Here is a 15,349-nt window from a genome sequence, read left to right as displayed (position 1 = left end):
AGCGGCTCTCCAGGGTCTCAGGCAGAGGTCTTTCACATCACCTACCAGCCTAGTCCCTTTAACTGGAGATGCCGGGGAATTGAACCTGGGACGTTCTCCATGCCAAGCAGAGATGCTCTCCCACTGAGCCACGGCCCCTCCATGCAGGACTCGCCCGGTCCTAAGAGAGCGGCTGCCATTACAATGCAAAGTTTCCGAGTTTCTCGCGGCAAGCGGCGGGCCATCGCGGAAGGCGGAGAACGGGGTGGGGTGGGGTGGAGGGTCTCTCCCCCGGGAACCGCACGTCCCCTTCGCATCTAGCGCGGCATAAAAGCCTCTGGAAGTCCCGCATTGTTTTTCCTCCCTTCTCCCCGAGCCGTTTCATTTTTAACCATATGGCCCTCTTTTTTTTTAATTTACTCCGACAGACTCAATCGAGTCAATGGGTGTGTTTTGTGTGTGTGTGTGTGTTGTTGTTTTTTTAAGAAAGGACAATACCAAACACCCCACCCCTTTCCCCCCTTGAAAACCCATCCGCCCGCACCCCGAGTTTTATGCCAACTCCCATTTATGCACGGGAGGTTTTGCCTTGGATTTTCCACTCTTTAAAGGCACCCCCCCCCCACATCCATATTCTCCAAACTCAACAATAACCCCCACCGCAGAGTTTTGAGAATTGGCATGGGGAAAATGCGCATCTAGAGAGTGGCGAATCCAATGCAAAAACCTCCCGTGGACAAACGGCCCTAGCTTGGGAGGTTTTGCCTTGGATTTGCCGCTCTCCCAATGCACATTGCCCCCCAGCCCAAATTCTCCAAACTCAACAATAAGCCCCCCCCCCCCCCATGCAGAGTTCTGAGAATTCGGATGGGGGAAATGGGCTTCTAGAGAGGGGCGCATCCAATGCAAAAACCTTCCATGAATAAATGGCCCTAGCTTGGGAGGTTTCGCCTTGGGTTTGCCGCTCTCCAAATGCACATTGCCCCCCAGCCCAAATTCTCCAAACTCAACAATAAGCCCCCCCCCCCCCATGCAGAGTTCTGAGAATTCAGATGGGAGGGAAACGTGCAAAATTAGAGAGGGGCGAAACCTCCCGTGCGTCTTCGCCCTTAAGGAGCGATCTCTGATCCCGAAGATAAATATAGAGACTAAATGGGGGGGAGGGAGAGAGAGAGAGAGAGAGAGAGAGAGAGAGAGAGAGATGTTAGATCCTCCACAACGCCTGCTGGCTACCTTTTGTCTTCGCAGCGGAGACAAGAGAAAGCGTCTTAACATCTTCCCATTATTAGCCACGAGCCCTGGGCGGGCGGCCCCTTGCTAGGATCCCTCCCCACCCCTAAGACGTGTGAACTGCCGCCAAGTCCCTCCGGACACATGGCGACCCTATGAACGAAAGTCCTCCAAAACGTCCTGCCTTTGACAGCCTGGCTCAGATCTTGCCAACTGAAGGCTGCGGCTTCCTTGATGGAGTCCGTCCACCTCTTTATGGAGTCAGCCCATCCCCTAATGTATAGATATATAAATACAGACACGCACGCACACACGGAGAGAGAGAGATGGGGGGGGGGGTCTCACCTGCTCTCGCAGCCGCCAGGCAAACCCAGACGCCCACCATGACATCCATCGGGGCTGGCCGCGCTGCTCTTCCCCCGTGCCAACCCCGCTCGCCAGAGCCTGCCTTCCGCCCTCTTTGCCCCGGCGGAGCCGCCAAAGTTGAAGCGCCTGCACAGGCGGAGGGGCCGGGCGCCGCGGCGGAGGGAGCCCCGGCGGAGCGGCTACCCTGGGCGAGCTCACGCGCCCCGGCGCAGGCGGCCCTTCTTTCTTCCTTGCTCCGCGGCGGCTCCAGCCCAGGCCCTGATGCTCCAGCTTTGTTCCCCGTCCACGCCCCTGGCCGCCTCCCACTGCCGGAGAGAGAGAGGGAAAGAGGGCGGCGTCGGCGGCGTGGCTTCTCCCCCACCCCTGCTCGTGGAGCCCTAATGGATCCGTCCGCCTCCCCTCCCATCGACAGAGAGGGCGGCGAAGCCAGCTCGGGAGGACTGCCCAAGTGGGCAGGGGGGGAGGCCGTCCGGGGAGCGGCCCGACTTAGCCGGGGAGGAGGGTGCGCTGCTGGTCTCCCTGCTCATGCACCTGGAACCCTGCAAATTTAGTAGCCCCGATAGACCAATAAGGATAATTGGAGCAACCCAAGACAGCACTATAAACACATTTCTTATGCAAAAAGTGGATTTTATAGTGAAAAAGGGCAAGATATATACAATTATATACAAATAAAGATACAACAAGATACAAATGTACAATAAGCAATCCAAAGATATGACTCGTTGTATCTTTATTTGTATATAATTGTATATATCTTGCCCTTTTTCACTATAAAATTCACTTTTTGCATAAGAAATTCGTTTATAGTGCTGTCTTGGGTTGCTCCATGCATCTGGAACGGCAGCTTGCCCGGGGAAAACGAATATATGCACGCCGGACGCATGAGCGCAGGAAGCCAACTTGATGGCTTCCCACTTGGAAGGCTTTAAGAGGGGAGGGGACACGTGCATGGAGGAAAGGGGTATTCGTGGCTACTGGTTCAAATGGATACTAGTCACGACGCATGACCTGGATTGGCTCAGGCTGGCCTGATCTCGACAGATCTCAGGAGCTAAGCAGGGTCGGCCCTGGTTAGTATTTGGATGGGAGACCACCAAGGAAGGCCAGGGTTGCTGTGCAGAGGAAGGCACTGGCAAACCACCTCTGAATGCCTCTTGCCTTGAAAACCCCATAAGGGGTCGCCAAGAGTCGGGTGCGACTTGACGGCACTTTACACATACACACACACACACACACATGACGCGTGCCTATTCTCTCCAGGATCAGAGGAGCATGCCTATTATCTTAGGTGCGGTGGAACACAGATAGGATGGTGCTGCTGCAGTCCTCTTGTTTGGGGGCTCCCTAGAGGCACCTAGTCAGCCACTGTGTGAACAAACTACTGGACTTGATGGGCCTGGGTCTGATCCAGCAAAGCTTTTCTTATGTTCTTATGTTCTTAAGCCAGGGTTGCCAGGTCCCTCTTTGCAATTGGTGGGAGGTTTTTGGAGTGGAGCCTGAAAAGGGCGGGGTTTGGGGAGGGATTTCAATGCCATAGAGTCCAATTGCCAAAGCGGCCATTTTCTCCAGGTGAACTGATCTCTGTCGGCTGGAAATCAGTTGTAATAGCAGGAGATCTCCAGCTAGTATCTGGAGGTTGGCAACCCTAGAAGAACTGCACATGTGGGTAGGAAAAGAGGCTATCTGGAAATAGGGTTGCCAACCTCCAGGTACTAACTGGAGACCTCCTGCTATTACAACTGATCTCCAGCCAATTGAGATCAGTTCCCCTAAAGAAAACGGCCACTTTGGCAATTGGACTCTATGGCATTGAAGTCCCTCCCCTCCCAAACCCCACCCTCCTCAGGCTCCGCCCCCAAAATCTCCCACCGGTAGCGACGAGGGACCTGGCAACCCTATCCGGAAAGCTGCTTACCTTATCCAGAGAGGAGGGTCTGCTGCTGATAGCCAGCACGTCCCTTGATCCTTGTTAATGATTCTGGAATGACAACTTGCCTGGAGAAAAAAATATATATGCACGGAAGACACATGCATGAAACCGGCAGTGGCTCTCCAGGGTCTCAGGTGGAGATCTTTCACATCAACTGTTTGCCTGGTCCCTTTAAATGGAGATGCCGAGGATTGAACCTGGGACCTTCTGCAGGCCAAGCAGATGGCTCTACAAAGTGAGCCATAGCCCTCCCCAAGCAACCCTTGGATAAGCTGCCTAAACTCACTATAGCTTTGATTTCTGTATCACTTTGCCAACTGGTAAGGAGGATCTGAGAAGTGGTCCATCTAGTCCAGCATCCACTCTCACACAATGGCCAGCCAGCTACTGCTGAGGGCCAACAACAGGGTATAGAGGCTCTGATGTTGCCTCCTGGCACTGTTATTCAAAATCTGGAAGTTCCCTTTAGTCACAACGGCTAGTAGCCCCAATAGACCTTTCCTTTCCTTGATTCTGTTCTTCATGGTCAATGACCAACAGGTCATGAGCAAAACAAATGCAATAATCAAACTATGGAACATTTCACAATTGTGCATGTCATTCTTGCACGGGGGCCATGCTAATCTTCTCTGTATATGTGCTGCCGAAGCAAGCACCCGCTGGTAGACCTATACTCCATGAATCTATCTAATCCCCATTTGAAGCTGTCTGTACCTGTGGCCAACACTGCATCCTCTGGCAGCGAATTCCACATTTGAATTACTTGTTCTATAAAGAAGTATTTCTTTTTGTCCGTCCTGTCCATCAACTCCATGGGATGCCCTCAAGTTCTACTATTTTGGGACATGGAGAAAAAGTTCTCTGTCTGCTCTCTCTACCCCATGCCTAATCTTATAAAGCTTTATCATGTCCCCCCTTCTTGGGTATCCCTTTTCTAAACCAGAAAGTCAAAAGTCTTCACCCTTTCCTCATAGGAAAGGTGTTCCGACCCCTTAATTGTCATGATTGCCCTCTTCTGTATGTCACCCCACAGACTCTCTGAGCCCAGCAGTGCCAGGGAGGGCGGGGTATAAAGTTAATAAATAAATAAGTAGATTAGGTTTCGACAGTGTGGTAGAAGATGGCAAATCAGTTGCCTGTATCTGTACCATCATCACACAGAATAATGCTGCACACACATAAATGTGATCTAAATGGGGTTGATAAGCCCATCTTTTCTCCATTCTTCCCCTAACACCTTGGCCATATGCATATCTATTTACAAACAAGTCCCACTGAGTTAAGCAGCATTTGTTTCCAAGTGAGTGTAGAGGGGCTGCAGCCTGATCATCTATGGTAAATACAAATTAATAAGTCTCTGTTTGTGTGTGTGTGCCATCAAGTCACAGCCAACTTATGGGGAGCCCATGGGGTTTTCAAGGCAAGAGACATTCAGAGGTGGTTTGCCATTGCCTGCCTCGGCATGGACTGAGAGAGTTCTTAGAGAACTGTGACTGGCCCAAGGTCATCCAGCAGCCTTCGTGTGGAGGAGTGGGGAATGTCCAGATTAGAGTCCGGCGCTCTTAACAGTCCTGCAGTCAGTTCTGCACAGTTGTGCTCCAGTGGCTGCAACAGAAATTGTGCACGCACAAATGAACAAATTGCAGCTGTGATAGTGACTGAAGGCCAGCTCAGCTGAGGGCTGGTAAGTAAATTCTCTATAGAAGAGTACTGAGCAGAATACACAGCACGTTCCTAATCATGCTTACTTAAAATTAAGTCCTCCTGAGTTCAGTGGAAGAGCATTTAGGATTTACAATGTCAAATGGCAAGGAAACTGCAGTGAACGCACACACCCAATTGAATACTCAGGGAACTAACGCTAGTTAGTATTTCAGTCCACTACCTCAATCGAATACTCAGGGAACTAACGCTAGTTACATAATCAGACTTGTGATACTGTTATTTGGAGATACCAGGGATTGAACCTGTGACCTTCTGCATACAAAGATGCTCTTCCAATGAGCAAATGCCCTTCAAAGCAAGTACCCACACACACACTCAGAAAGTACTGAAGAGTTTGCCTTCAAAAGATACCAGCCATGTTCTCACCTACCATAGGACCTGAAATACATAGTCAAATGATTATGTAGTGCTTATCTTCTGTGCCTCTTTTCCCATCTCCTTTACCTACTTTCCCTCAAGCTCCTGTATTTCAGTCCACTACCTCAATCGAATACTCAGGGAACTAACGCTATTTACATAATCAGACATTTTCTCTATCCAAAGCTCAATGACATCTATTACTTTCCTGCGTTCTTTAAAAATGTACAGCAAGCTTAGAAGATAGAGTGATAGTGAGTCTACAAACTAAGGAGTCTGCAAACTAGCGTTCAAGAATGGAAGGATATTCCCACTGCTCTTTATTTGCGGTGTGAACACAAGTCTTGCTGTCAAAGAAGTATACTGCTATGACTGGAGCACTGGATATGTGAAGCGCATCAAAAAGCCTCTGGGTCTTTTCGTGTCTTTGCAGTTCGAGGAACTTTCAGATTTACAAATCAGTGGGAATATTAGTTTCTTGAAATTGCAAATTCTGTGTTACTTGGTTTGTCTTTCAATAGTTGGTTTGGCTACCCTAATTTAAATTGATACCTTTATTCCAAAGCTGAGGCAGCAGCAAAGACCAAAAAAACCCCAAACCGAATTACAATAAAATAAATGGACAACTTATGACAGAGAGTGAGAGTCCGGTTCACAAAAACGCAAATTATACATTGCCTAACAAGTAAATAAGGACTTCTGCAACCCTATAAAATAAGCATTGCAAACAGGGGAAATGGATGTATTTGAATCATTCACTAATGAAATTGTGACATTCGAAGGCTGAAGCTAGGAGTAACAGCAGACTCCCAGCATTAGAGGAAGGTATTTTCTTTTCAGTGTATTATTACCGAAGTCCAGATTCACATAACTTGTAACGCAAGGCTGTAATCCTGTGATGTAGTTATAGTACTATTTTTCATCTTGGGCATTAACAGAAGTAATATCTGTGCATCCAAATGTGTGGTGAACAATAATCTAGACACCAACTTAACCTTTCGAATATTCTAAATATTAGCTATAAATCAGGACCACTGCCATGGCCATAAACCTGTGTTTCCTTTCCCTGGGCTGATGAACACATGAAGCTGCCTTATACTGAATCAGACCATTGGTCCATCGAGGTCAGTATTGTCAACTCAGACTGGCAGATGCTCTTCAGGGTCTCAGTCAGAGGTCTCTCACTGTACTTGTGATACTGTTATTTGGAGATGCCAGGGATTGAACCTGTAACCTTCTGCATACAAAGGAGATGCTCTTCCACTGAGCAACTGCCCTTCAAACCAAGTACTCACACACACACTCAGAACATACTGGAGGGTTTGCCTTCAAAAGATAGCAGCCATGTTCTCACCTACCGTAGGACCTGAAATACATAGTCAAATGATTATGTAGTGCTTATCTTCTGTGCCTCTTTTCCCATCCCCTTTACCTACTTTCCCTCAGGCTCCTGTATTTCAGTCCACTACCTCCATCTGACTCTACCTACCCTTCCCTGGCTAGCCCAATTTTGTCAGATGTTAGAAACTAAGCAGGGTCCACCCTGGTTAGTATTTGAAGACCACCAAGGAACACCTGGGCCACTACACAGAGGCAGGCAATGGCAAACCACCTCTGAACATCTCTTGCCTTGACTTATGGGTCACCATAAGTAAGTTGCAACTTGATGGTCAAAAAACCCCTCTGCCCTCTTTATTTGGTTACCTTCTGCCTCCTCAGACTTTTTGCCAGCTACAGAGGAGAGATGATAAAGAGTTTAGGATCCTAAATTTGCTTTATGAAATAGAGTGATTGGATAGCAGACCCTTTTGTGCTATAGTCAGGCGCGAAGACCTTAAAAGCCCTGGAATCTTACCACAAAAGTGTGTAACTCTGTCTTCCATAGGAAATGTAATCTCACCTATTTTCTTGGCCTTGGTCCTTAGCTTGTGGCTTTTTGTGCACTGTGCTGCCAGAACCATCATCAGTTGGAGATGTCCTTGTGACTCATTATCAGCTTGAAGCTTGTATTGAGGGGAGCCTTTTGGGGTGTGTGGTATCTTTATGCTTATTTCATTTTGTATGCCACTTTGTGTCCCCAGTGTAGTAGTAGTAGTAGTTGGAGGAGGAGGAGGAGGAAGAGGAGAGCTGGTTTTTATATGCTGATTTTCTCTACCTTTTAAGGAGAATCAAACCATCTTACAACCTCCTTCCCTTCCTCTACCCGCAACAGATACCTTGTGAGATAGATGAGGCTGAAAGAGCTCCAAGACAACTGTGACTAGCCCAAGGCCACCCAGCAGGTTTAATGTGGAAGAGTGGGGAAACCAACCCGGTTTACCAGATTAGAGTCTGCCGCTCATGTGGAGGAGTGGGGAATCAAACCTAGTTCTCCAGGATAGAATCCATCGTTCCTAACCACTGCACCATGCAGGCTTTCAGAAAAGCAGAATAAAATAAATATTTTTTTCCTTAACTCCCAAGCCTGCAGTATCAGTCATTGAACAGGATCCTGTAAGCACCAAGACCCCCCAAGATACTTCTTTGCCACTCCTAGATACTCTCTACGGTGGCCTGGAGTTGCCAGTGATCTCACCGGAAATATATGGAAGCGCTGATTGCATGGAAGGCACGTGGCAACAACAACTGAACTAATAACTTTAGGCCTTCAGAAGTCACTGTGCAATATGAGATGGGAATAGAGGAAAGTCATCTGGAAAAAAATCTATCTTTACAGGATTTCCATCAGTCAGTCTGATTACGCTAATACAAGTGATCGGTCACCTGTGAAATACAGTGAGCAGCAGCCACAGATCTAGCTTATCATGCCTACCAAAAGGAAAGGATTTCATTTCCAGTGAAAGAAAGTCTCGAGAGATTACCCTTAAACATGTGCTGAGAAAGAACTGCCTGCAGGAATCATAACTTGTGTCGCTGTTACCTCAGCTGTGGCGTTCCTCTGCTGCTGTTGATATATATAGCTTTTCCTTCCTTACCCACATGTGTACCCCTGGACACCTTGATGCCCATTAAAACTATTTCATGAAGACATTAATCATACGTAATACATCCATTAATCCCTCTCAACTGCCCCCTTCTGATAAAAAAGGGCCCGGACAGTTCAGAGCCACATTTTTTTCTGTCACTCATCAACCTGCTGTTTGTCATCCTTTTATCATTGTAAATTATTCATATGAGAAGAAAGTGGGTCTCATTAAAAGAGGATGGCAGGAGAAGCTGTTTGTCCTACCAAATAATTCCTTTTAGAGTTTAACCCTCAGTACATTGAGCTAAAGGATGAGGAATAGGCAGAAACAATTAAATAGGAGTCAGTTTGGTTTTAAGCACAAGAGGCACATGGTGAATAGGGTTAAAACTGAAGATGCGTTTCACGAGCAGGAATCAGGTTGGGTTTTATAATTCTGCCCTGTTAACTTGGGCAAACTGTAATACTAAGGGAGGTTTTTAGCTTTGAGAGTGTTTTGGAACATAAATTCTTTTTAAGATGTAACATTTTATTTATTAGTTACTTCTCCAAAAAGGTCAAAGCCAACCAGCAAACCCGATACATTAAAAAGTTTTCAAACAGTATTGAAAAGAAATAAAAAGGATAGGCATTTCCTATTTCTAAAATGACATTTTTTCCTTCATAAAATGATTATTGCTATATGTTTGACATCTCATTTGAGGCAATTTCATAAAATGAATATAAACCATGCATTGTTTATTCTAAATGAATAAGTATAATGTGTTCCCAGAGCATAGTAACTTTCCCTCCTCCTACTGGAAACTGAAGAATTTTTAAAGGAGAAGGAGGCTTTATACCATTCCTCTGAATTACCTGTTTTGATTTGCTCTCTACTGAAACACTAGTTGCTTTGTAAGTCCACTATCTTCCACAGAAAGGCATTAAAATTGTATGTATTATTTATTAATTTAACAAAATTTACACTCCACTTTTCTGCCCTTATAAGGGCCACCAAGGTGGCTAACAAATTAAAACATGCATAATAAAATTACATCTTAAAATTCATTAAAACCAACAAAAACATGCAATTAAAACAATTAAAACCAGAGCTAATATATATATATATATATATATATATATATATATATATATATAAACAATTAAAATCTTTGGCAGAAAGAAGAGATCACCAAAGGAACACCAGATCAAACAAACAAACAAACAAACAAAAAAGTCTTCACCTGTCAGCAGAAAATGGCAACAGAAGGAGAAAGTGTATCCCCGGGGAAAGAATTCCAGAGTTTTGGTGCCATGACTGAGATGTCCCTCTCCCAGGTTGGCACCCGCCTAATCTCAGAAGGTGAAGGCCCCCAAAGCAGGGCTTCCAAAGATGACTGTAGTGGTCAGGCAGGTTCGTAAGGAAGTAGGTGATCCTTCAGGTATGTTGGTCCCAAACCATATAGGCCTTCAAAAGTCAGCACCAGCATACTGGATTATGTCCAGAAACAGATTGGGAGCCAGTACAGATGGGCCAAGACTGGAGTGATACGGTCCCTAAAGCCCACTTCGGTTAACATCCTGTTTTAGGGTTGCCAGGTCCTGGATGGGAAATACCTGGAGATTTTGGGGGCGGGGCCCAAGGAGGACAGGGTTGGGAGGGGGAGGGACCTCAATGCCATAGAGTCCAATTGCCAAAGCAGCCATTTTCTCCAGGGGAACTGATCTCTATTGGCTGGAGATCCATTGTAATATCAGGCGTTTTCCAGCCACCCCCCCTGGAGGTTGGCAACCCTATCCTGTCTGTAGGAAGTTTCCAAACACTTTTCAAGGGCAGCTTTCTGTAGAGCACATTGCAGAACTCTAATCTAGATGTAACCAGGGCATGCCCAGATATTTTCTGCCCAGGAAAGGCTGCAGTGGGCTACCCAGCCACAGCTGCCACCTGCTGTCTCATCTTCAGTGTTTTCTGGAACTCCCTGGTTACCACTTTCGATTCACCATCAATTGAGGAAATCTTTTCATATCTCTGTAAATAAGTATGAAATCTGAGTGCCTTCATATGGATGATGTCAGTGAAGGATCTGGTACAGAAGCTGGATTCCTAAACTCAGAGCACATGAGACATTAAATGTCTATTATTTGGACCAGCTGGCTTTCAAAATGCAAGCTTTCATGTTATTCAGACCTTATTCCCCAGGTTGGATGTTCAAGAACAGAGAGGAAAAGAATAATAGATGTTTCAGCATCCAGGTATGTTTTATGCTTGCTTTTTGAACCCGAGCTGGCTGAAACAAATGTTATCCTATTTTTTCCTCTATTTCCTGCTGTGTGGGACCAACACTACTGTGATTTACTGTAGTTTCCTAAGGAATCTTTGCTCTTATTCTTAAAAAATCAAGTCTACGGTTCTCATAGTTGTGGAGGGAAGTCTGAAAAGGAAACCGTGCTTGCTCAGGGCTTGGAAACTACAATACAAAAACTGCCTTGGGGAAGAACCTGCCCTTTCTCATACTTCGTGGTCTTCACCTCGCCTAATGCTGGTACTGCAATTCTTTCCACCTCCTGAATTCTGCATAAACCAACTAATTCTAAGTGAAATCAACTAGGAAAATGGTACTATTATATATGCAATTTGCAAAGCTTGTTGTGAGCACAGAACCAGTGTTGATAATTTGGTTGGTAGCTGAAGGGTTTTTATTCCAGTTTATACTTTGTATGGTAATAAAAATGAATGCAGTCCCATTGTGTGGTCTACATGTGGACAACAGCCTAGCTGTTTATCACAAATACTCACTAGCTTTTTCTCATGAACCCCTCTCCACTGAAAGCTTTAAGAAGATGAAAAAGAGTTGGTTTTTATATGCCGATTTCCTCTATCTTTTAAGGAGAATCAAACCGGCTTACAATCTCCTCCCCTTCCTCTCCCCGCAACAGACATCTTGTGAGGCAGGTGGGGCTGAGAGAGTTCAGAGAGAGCTGTGACTAGCCCAAGACCACCCAGCAGGCTTCATGTGGAGGAGGGGGAAACCAACCCGGTTCACCAGATTAGAGTCCACCGCTCTTAACCGCCACACCACACTGGCTGGTGTGTATGTGTGGCATTCTGTGTCCTGTCCTTGTGCCTACTTTTGATTTTGACATACGGCAGGAACTGCCATGCTTGCATCTGGGCCAACATCTTCCTTATAAGGAAGGAAATCCAGGTATGGATGCAGCCTCTGCCCTTACACCTGGACTCTATTTATGAGGAGGGGGCAGCAAGTGCTTCTTCCTCACAAGTAGGGTGGTTCAGGCATGGGTGCAGCAGCTGCCATTGTGCTTGCACCAGAACCACCATCCCCATGAGGAAGCAGCAGTGGCACCACCTTGATCAGACTTGCGAGATTACAAAGTTGGGAATCCAGCCACCAGGTAGGACCTGGCAACCCTATTACAAAGCCAAGCTGAAAGAAGTATAACATGATGCGAGCTGGAAGTAATGTGGCATGCGATGTGGAAATGGAATGATGCAGACCTTTTTCAAGGGCCATATTCTGTCCCTGCTGACTTTAAAAACATAGGTAATTCATGCATACTTTGGGGGACTTGATAATTAAATCTAAGGTTTATAAATCTTTGAAATTCACATAAACTGATCAGCTAAGCTTCCCTCATGCTGAGAGCCAGCATGGTGTAGTGGTTAAGAGCGACAGACTCTAATCTTGAAAACAGGTTTCGATTCCCCACTCCTCCGCATGAAGCCGGCTGGGTGACCTTGGGCCAGTCACAGTTCTCTCAGAACCCTCTCAGCCCACGCAGAGGCAGCCGATGGCAAACCACCTCTGAACGTCTCTTGCCTTGAAAGCCCTACAGGGTCACCATAAGTCAGATGTGACCTAATGGCACACACACGCAAGCTTCCAACCTTCAATAGAACTGGTCTGATTTGGTGACCTTGGGCAAGTCACTCTCTCTCAGCCCCACCTACCTCACAGAGTGTCTGTTATGGGGAGGGGAAGGGAAGGTGCTTGTAAGCCGGTTTGAGTCTCCCTTAAGTGGTAGAGAAAGTTGGCATATAAAAACCAACTCTTCTTCTTAGCTTCTTATGCTTATATATGTGTGCTCAGCTGCTTTCACACAAAGCCTATTTTTATTCTGGGAAGACTGGTGGAATCAGCAGTTGGGAAAGCATATGTATAGGTATTTAAGGGTTCAAGTAAAAGTGAGGTCATGAAGAGAGTCTTGTGGGAGAAGATATATTTCACACCTTGAAATTGCAATGATGAATTAGAGGTATCATTGTCATCTGTTAAGTTGAGTCATTCCTCATATACAATCCACCATAGTGAAGACGACGACTGTTAAAGCAAAGCATTTACTTGAGAAGCTGGCCTTTGCATTTCTTTAGCAAGCATGGGAGCAACATGTGCTAAGAACATTTTTAGAACCCAGCACTATATTATGTTACCTTCACAACTCTTAACATAATACAAATCTGTCTTTAGTGTGCTTAACAAGGCTGTTTGTGTCCATCTCATGTAGTGGTATGGTGATTAGGTGTCACATTGCTGCGTTTGTACTTGGAGATTGCTTGTCAGAAGCATTTGTTTTTTGGCATGTGTGAAAACAGGCTTGTCAGTATCAGCTCAAATAACTAATATCATTGCAGTATGTTTGTTTTGAGGCATTCTTACCTTTGCAGTGCAAGTATTGCCATAGGGTGGGGGAAAGCGCCCTTAGATTCCGAACCAGAAAATATTTAAAACCTGGGGGAAGGGGATCCAGACACAAAATTTTTGTTTTGGTGGGAAAGCTTTAAAAATATGTAAAGTTCTCCCATTAAAATAAATGGAATTTGGAATTCATTAACGTTGGGCATATTCTTCTTACTTTGTGCCTCTTCTTACTTTGGTACCTTCTCCAATTCAACGGTGCATCTTCCACCACGATCCTATACACGTAATGTTGTTTATATTGCTCGGCAATGACCAACTGAATTCACTGGGATTTACTTCCTCGCAAGCGTGTTTCGAGTTGCAATTTCCATGAACTTCTATCCCAGCCCCCTATTCTTTCCTCCGTTTTTATTTAATATCCTGCATGATTGATTAAATGCAATGAAAGGATTTAAACAAATCCAATTGGTTCATTGGTAAGTAATTAATTATTCAACATGCAGAGGACTCTAATCATTAGAATTCTAACCACCTAATTGATATTTACTTCTGCATCTCTGTGCTGTTTCATTCTCCTGAGAGACCTGAGGGGCTTTTGCTTTGTTTTTGGTTGCCACTCAAGTTTTTCAATAAGTGCATGAAAGGTATTTCACAAGTATCTTATGGCTGTATGTTACATTGTAATAATAATTTTGGGGTTGGCTTGGGATTTTTTTTTTTAATTTACTTGTTGGTTTAAAACTTCCAAGAGATACAATCACAAGTTGTATCTTTTAAACACTGGACATTTATTTTTTTATTTTTCCTGAACTCATACATTATAGGATTCTATTTTATAACATCAGAATATAATAGGCAAATATATAATACAGTAAATTGCATTTGTACACATAAATACAAAATCTGAGGTAGGGCCTCAAGAATAATGACTTCTTAAATGAATAATGTATAGTATATCATCATAGGTGCTATATAAGATATAGATATATATGTATGTATGTATATATACGTTATGCATCTTTTGAAACATAATATATTCTTTTTTCCACTAGGTTATACATGGAGAAAATATAACGTCCTGATTGGGGTACATATCTTTATCCATAGGCAGCAGTACCCCTGTAGAATGCCTGTAAGTATTTATGACATTACGCAAGTAATTAAGAATTAACCTATTCCATGATAGGTTCACAATAAAGTGCCTAGAAGACACTAAAGTACACTATATACTCTAGGTAATGGACAACAATATATTCTAGTCGAACACTAATTTTATACCTAACAATGAAATACACCTATAAGGCAAATGGTTACCTGAAGATGTATTTAAAACATGGCGGGCAAAATCATACTATTGCAAGCAATAAGGTCCAGCCCAACTCTCACATTTTAAATTCAACTCATCGAAAGCACACATTCTCTCTCTCTCTCTCTTTCTCTCTCTTTGGTTATCGGCTGCCTGAGGGTGACAAAGGCAGAAACCATAAATATCTTAAAAGCATTTTTTTCTCCCCTCCCTCTGAAGTCTGTAGTATGGGTCCCATGGAATACTAAGTTTCAGCCATGTTAGTATGCGCTGTTTAATATGCGCAGAAGGTTTTAGCTACAGGCTAGTAAAACAAGAGTCTCATAAACACACCAGGTCAGTGGCAACATGTAGCATTTCTGGTTAAAACACTTTCTGGGAGCAATCCACCATTGCTGCACACCCCCACAATTCATTTCAGTGTGACTTATGGGAGAGCAGGGTGGTATTCTTCCCAGTCAAGCCACATTTAAAGGGGTGAAAGTCGTATAGCAGCATCTGCTGGATTAACCACTCCATGTAACAGAGGTACACCTGCTGAGCCGCTGCAATGGGAAAACATCGACGTTCTCTTCTTGTCTTTCTTCATTTGAGACAGAAAACCTGCTAAAAAGTGCAGTTTAATAGGAAATAAAAACAACATCTGCATGAAATAAGCAGTAATCCTAGTAAGAGACCATGGTAAGCCCATAAACGTGCATGTATATAAAAAAGTATCAGGGAGCGAAGGCAAGGCTCGTCAATGTTAAATGATATTTTATGGGGAAAGAAACTACAATAAAGAAGAAACAATGAGGGGGTTTTTTAGTGCAGAAGCACATCTATCCAATCAATGGAGCAGAACCTACAGA

General features: G+C 44.7%; 1 protein-coding gene and 1 pseudogene across 1 annotated transcript in view; both read right to left on the bottom strand.

The window, feature by feature from the left end:
* NELL1 (neural EGFL like 1) overlaps nt 1-4,322 on the bottom strand; it is a 560,206-nt gene extending 555,884 nt beyond the window's left edge. Inside the window, exon 1 of the mRNA XM_056851927.1 lies at nt 4,223-4,322. Within this exon, the coding sequence (XP_056707905.1) occupies nt 4,223-4,322 (100 nt within the window). The remainder of the gene's footprint in view (nt 1-4,222) is intronic.
* LOC130479840 (U6 spliceosomal RNA) lies at nt 4,075-4,164 on the bottom strand (annotated as a pseudogene).
* Nucleotides 4,323-15,349: the final 11,027 nt, after the last annotated feature.

This window comes from Euleptes europaea, chromosome 6, assembly GCF_029931775.1.
Source record: "Euleptes europaea isolate rEulEur1 chromosome 6, rEulEur1.hap1, whole genome shotgun sequence".
Taxonomy (NCBI): Eukaryota; Metazoa; Chordata; class Lepidosauria; order Squamata; family Sphaerodactylidae; genus Euleptes; species Euleptes europaea.
The sequence above is the reverse complement of the archived record's forward strand: the minus strand, read 5'-3'. Positions and strand labels throughout refer to the sequence as shown.